The 6307-nt window shown below is 37.0% G+C and overlaps 1 protein-coding gene across 1 annotated transcript in view; it reads left to right on the forward strand.

Moving 5' to 3' along the window:
- The window catches only part of LOC110267013, a 4587-nt gene extending 4072 nt beyond the window's left edge, over positions 1-515 (forward strand). Inside the window, exon 2 of the mRNA XM_021112129.1 lies at positions 348-515. Within this exon, the coding sequence (XP_020967788.1) occupies positions 348-373 (26 nt within the window). The 3' untranslated portion in view covers positions 374-515. The remainder of the gene's footprint in view (positions 1-347) is intronic.

The following is a 6307-nucleotide window of genomic DNA, read 5'->3' on the forward strand; positions in this document are numbered from 1 at the left end:
CATGCTAAATGTGTATTTGTTACCTGCAGTAGTTGTAACTTTCTTGTGTTTGCCTTTATCTGTTTATTTGTCTGTGAAAATGTATGATGGAATTGGAGGTATGGAGGAATGGCAGTATAGGACTTAGATTTAAGGTTAAGTTAGGATTAAATATTTTTAGGAAACCGTCTTTTATGGCTTCTGTTTAATACTTTAAGCTCTACAATCTGAGTGTCGGCGTTCTAGGATTGCCTCTGGCATTCCCAGGACCTTATATATTATGTGTGTGGCACCTTTACCATACTGAGAACCTCCGGTTCTCATTCCATAAACCGGAGCCATCCTTATCCTATGTTGTTGATTTTCAGATGCAGGTCGGGAGCCATCTCGTTAGTCGTCTGGACTCTTAAAGCGGAGGGGTTACTGGATAGTGTTGTTGTATAGTTTTGCTGTACAGTGATGTATATATATGTACTTAGCTTTCTCTCCGCATAACTTGTCCTTTTTGATCCTCTTAGAGGTTTATGGAGAGGCAGGATTGTCTGTATGTACTTTTGGGTTTTGGATATGTATGTATATATGTGTAAATATTCTCCAGCCAGTCTTGACTTCGCAGGCTGAGTTAGGAGCTTGTTATTTTGTATCTTTGACACTCTATTCCTACTTCTGTTATCTTATGTTTGACAGTTACAGTTTTCTTAGCATGCAAGTTAACTCGTTCCTTGAGCGTTGCGCTTTTATCTCGCGATTTTTATTTCCCCTATCCTTCAAGGCTCCTAGCATATTATAACTCTTCTGCTATTATATGTACTTATTTTATTTTAGAGGTCGTAATACCACATCACCTCTGTTTTACGACTTAAGCGTAAATCTTTGTGTGGTAGGGTGTTACATTACGAGCTCAGCATGTTTCGAAAAACCATTTTGTGGAGATTGCGGCATATCAGTTGATGGGGGCAGCTCCGAAACTAGTGGCAATGGAAGTAACGATTGACGCTTTTGCGGTTTTTCATTAAGATTTTTTATTTATAAACGGTATAGTTTAGATTCTTGTTGAAAAAGTTTTAAAGCTTAGAATGATTTTGAAAATTTGGTTTGGAACTTGGCTTGAATGATTTGGTTTTGAAAGTAAGTCAGAATTTTTTATTTGATGATACGATTTAAAAGAAAAAGTGAGTTTTAAGATTTTCTTGATTTGTGATTTTGGTTTATAATTTATCTTATCAACAAGGGATTCAACTGAAATTAGGATTTAAGGATTTTAAATGAATTTAAGAAAATTATGCTTCAAAGTAATTAATTTAAGAGTAAATGATTGTTTAGTCTTTTGAAAAAGGTTTGATATTGATCTTATTTTGAATGTTTTGGAAAATTGTTACAAAGATCGGTATTTGTTTTAAGGAAAATTTTGGATTCTTAACGATGATAATCAGAGTGACGCAGCGGAAAGCAAGGGGGAAACATCGACACAGTAGGGCGCCTTGATAGGGATATGTCGCGTAACTCGGATTTTCGAGGGCGAAAATCTTTTTAAGGAGGGGAGGATGTAAGAACCCGAGTTTTTCACGCAAAACCGTTTTAATAAAATAATTTTAGTGTCTGGAATAGATTCAAAATTTCGAAATTTTAATTTCAAAATAAAAAGGTGAAATTTAGTTTCAGTGAATTTTTCTGAGTCAGAAAATGTATTTTCTGCGAAAGACCGAGAACCGGCAGCCGAACTGGTTGAACCGGTTTAAGCCTGTCCGGTACTGTGTTTTGAGAAAAATAAGATTTTTGAAAATTGATTTATTATTTTAAAAAGGACAAAAATAATTTATAATTTAAAACCGGGAACTAATCTTAAAGGTTTTGACCCAAAGTGTGTCAAACAGGCTAAAAACACTAACGGGTTAGACCGGTCCCAAGGTCCAACATATATAAGCTCACTTAATGAGCTTTTTAGCCCATTTCTTCCCCAAAAGAAAGAGGGGTGCGGTTATGAGAGAAGAGAGGAAGAAGGGAGTGGTTACTATTCACCTCCACCTTTCGGGAGCCATAACTTTTGATCCGGAGCTCCGCTTGACGAGTCGTTTGCGGCCACACGAAGCTCTTGACCAGCTCTTCCTTTCTATTCGAAGAAATCTGGTAACATCTCACGTCTCCATTCCTAGTTTCCAGCCCTAGATTCTGTGTGATTTTATGTTTGGTTTTTGAGTAGATTTTGTGGTTTTGCTTGTTTAGGTGATCTCTAGTAACGAGTAATTATTGGATTTTAACCATAATCTCATTGAATAAGGTAAGATTTCACTAAACCCTTATGTTTAGTTATTTTGTGTATCTTAGATTTTGATTTTGGGTGGTATATGTGTTGTTAGTTTGAGCTTTGGTGTTGTTGGAGTTAATTGAGGCTTTGGATCAAGTTTGGTGGCTTCGTTTTGGTGTTTTGGTGCGTTTGGGAATCGGCCAAGGTATGATTTCGGTTTCCTTTATGTAATATGTAATGTTTCTGGACACTTAGGCTAGTTGACCCTAAGATAGGTTGAATGGTGTGATTGTATGGCTAATGGTTCATAAATGTATGCTTGAAGATTATTTGGATGTTGTATGAATGGGTTTGAATATGATGATACATATGATGATTATTGATGAGTTATGTTGGTGAGTGTTGAGATTGGGAGGTGAATATTGATGATGATAATTTATATTGATGAATAATGAGAATTTTAAGAATTTAAGGTGATGAGTTAATGTAAAATGTTTATGGTGATTTGGAATGAAGGATGTTGATGATTATAATGTTTGATGACATATATTGATGATGATTTTTTTTATTGTTGGTTATTGTGGTTGTTGAGGTTGTTGTTGATTGATTAGAGTTGACGAAAGTGTTGGTGGAAGATTGATTTTGGTATCACATAATTGAGGTTTGGTGGTTAGAAATTGTATAATATGATATAAAGGATAGATTATGATAGAAATTGGAGTTTGAAGTGGTTTTGGTGTGTTTTTGGTTGAAATATTTTGAAAGTTGAGGTTTGGCAAAATTCTGCATAATCCATTTTCTGGCAGCAGTTTCGGACGCTTTTTGAGAACGATCTAACTATCACAATTGAATGGGTTTAATTTTTCTCAAATCTTTGTGATGTGTATAAAAATATTGAAAACTTTGGTTAAAGTTTAAAGGTTGAATAAGGAGATATAAATTTTTGAAGTTTGCTACTTTAGAACTGATTTTCTGCTGCTACATAATCAAACCAGCAACTTTCCAAGCCTATATCTCCGAATCCTGACCATAATTTTGAGTGGGACCAAAAGGACATTGAGACTTGGACTTTTTTCTTGTTTTTGTCAAAATTTCAGACTATTATAAATTTTATATAAGGAGTTGTGCTCGTTTAAAAAATAGAGCTCTTAGCTATTTTGACAGCAAAACTAGTTTTTGAAAGTAAAGTTGTAATCAGTATAACTCTCTCCAGAAAAATGACTTTTCTATGAGACTTTGACTGATGTAAAGATATATGAGTCTAGTTTATTTTTGAAAAATTTCAGATACATAAAATGAAAATATGATTTTTGGTGGATTTTCTAAGAACAGGGTAGCTTGTTGTCTTGGTGCAAAGATTACAAACTTAAAATCAGTTTTTGCAAGAGAAATGATTTTTCTTTTTATTGTATTTAACTAAACTATTTCAACTGGGTTTGAATCTATAGGATACTTCCATTTTGAGTCTAGAGACGGAGATTTTGGCTTGTTATTGGATATTAAACGTGGAGAATGTCTTGGGTGGTTTATTTGGGTTTTACTTTAAAAAGTTAGCAAACGGAGGTTTAGGTTTTTGGTGTATTGAGGATGAGTTTGGTTGAGAGAGAAGGAAGAATAGTGAACTTGGTGATTACTGACAGTGAATTGAGAAATTGATGAACTAATGAGTTCGAAATGGAATTAAGAACTGATGATGGATATGGAAGGAAAGTGTGCAGGGCCTATAACCCTGGCATAGCAGGTTTCTCTGCTGCATGATTAGATGTTGTTGAAAGTAATTTGAGATGAGAAATGGTGATGTCTGGTGATGATTTGAGGATGAAGTTATTGGATTGGTTCTAGTGTGCGGAGCCTATATCTTCGGCGTGACAGATTGTTCTGCTGCATGACCAGTTGTTGTTAGAAGTGTGCGGAGCCTATATCTCCGGCATGGCAGATTGTTCTGCTGCATGAACAGTTGTTGTTGATAGTGTTCGGAGCCTATATCTCCGGTGTGGCAGATTGTTCTGCTGCATGACCAGGTGTTGTTGGAAGTATGCGGGGCCTATATCCCAGCGTAGCAGATAGTTCTACTGCATGATTTGTTGTGGTTATTTCCTTCTCTACTGCAGAAAGTGTGCAGGGCCTATATCACTGGCGTAGTAGACTCTATACTACATGAGTGTGTAGGGCACTATATCCCTGGCGTAGCAGAAGAGCTGTTGCATGAGTGTGCAGGGCACTATATCCCTGACGTGGCAGAAAAGGCTACATCCAAGAGGATGTGTCGGGTTGGCATTTACGGACCGACAAGTGATATCACGAGCCAATAGGACAGACATTCATCATGTGCATCTACTATGTGTTTTGTTTGCTTTGTCTAATTGCATCTCTTGCCTAAATGAATAATATGTTTATTTGCTAGTTGTTCTACTTGCTATACATGTATATTATTTGTGTTTTACTTGCTTGCATTAATTGTGATTGTTTGGTGCTGAGGAGGTTAGGTAGGCGGTGGCGATGGGATCGCACGGAGGTTAGGGTGGTGAAGGCTGTGGGATACAGCGGCGTGATTGGTATTAGTTAGAATTTCCCTAAGTTTAGATAACCCTCTTTATGGTTTATGGCTTAATTTATTTATTTTGTTCTAAGCTTGAATATCCGTATGTGATGTGAAGTTCTAGGATTGCCTTTGGCATCCCGGAGCCTTACATCTTAAATCATTGGGCACTTTTACCCTACTGAGAACCTCCGGTTCTCATTCCATATTTTGTTGTTATTTTTCAGATGCAGGTTGTAATCTACTTCGGTGAGATTGCGGATACGGTGACAGCGCGGAGTATGGTTCGTTCCTTGTTTATTTTTGTTTTACTTTCGTCATAGTATTCTCTTACTTTTTGTATATTTATCTTTATGGCCTTAGAGGCTTATTTGAGAGATAGATTGTATAAGTTATGGTAATTTTAAAACTCTGTATCTTTCTATTTGTAACTAGTCGGCTTAAACTCCGCAAGCTGTGGCTAGTTCTCTATGAATATTATATTATTATGTTTATATATGTTTTATTCTCTTATACCTATACCTTGTATCTTATGCGTTAGCTTCGTGTGAGCGTTTCACGCTTTTGTAATTCTGTCTTTGAGCTTAATCCTTCATCAGGCTTCTAGAATATAATATTTCCTTCTATATATAAATATGTATAAGCCTTAGGACTGTCGTAACCTCTGATTAACCTTTGCTTTATGGCTTGAGGTAAGGCTTAGGGTAATTAGGGTGTTATATGGCTAGTGCTCAATTAGGTGGGTCTAGAAGGAGGATTTGGCACTTTATTGAGAATTCATCTTGCTTGCCACCCAAATGGAATAATGATGATCAATTTGAAGATGGGTGTAGAAACAAGATATGGTATTCGGTAATACATGAGGATCACATTTGGGAGCCCTTAGCTTGTGCGGAACTCCATCAAGTCTTGGAGTTATTAATTTTGAAGAATGGAGCTCATTGGAGATCCAAGCATTGGTGGATGTTTCAAGATGAGTACAAGCGCAAGTCACCTTGATGAGGAGCTCCCCATAAGTCCAACTTAAGGACAATAAACAAAAGTGTTAGGTAGGAGACACCCCACCATGGTAAAATCTTTTCATTTTCTCTTTTGTACATATTGGTAATTAGTTTAATTTCATGTTTTGATTGGTTAGTTGAGTTTAGTTGGTGGTCTAGTATGTTAAATAAGGTTTTATGGTGTTTTGGTAGCTGTTTGGAGGTTTGGAATGCTTGGTTTGGTACAAGAACTTAGAAAAAATTTGAAAAATAGAGCACTAACCAACGCGTATGCGTGCCCCACGCGTACGCGTGACCCAAGTTTTTTCGACCATCCACGCGCATGCGTCACCCACGCATACGCGTGGATTCAAAATTCTCACCTGGCCTCAATACAAATTTCAAAGAGTTGTGCCTAATTCATGCCAATTTTGTGCGCAAACCCACGTGTACGCGTGACACACGCGGTCACGCGTACGCGTCGATCTCTGAATAAGCCATCCACGCGCACGCGTCACTCACGCGTACGCATGGATTCTAAATTTCCACCTCCCAGCTAAATTC

This window comes from Arachis ipaensis, chromosome B09 (assembly GCF_000816755.2).
Source record: "Arachis ipaensis cultivar K30076 chromosome B09, Araip1.1, whole genome shotgun sequence".
NCBI lineage: Eukaryota > Viridiplantae > Streptophyta > Magnoliopsida > Fabales > Fabaceae > Arachis > Arachis ipaensis.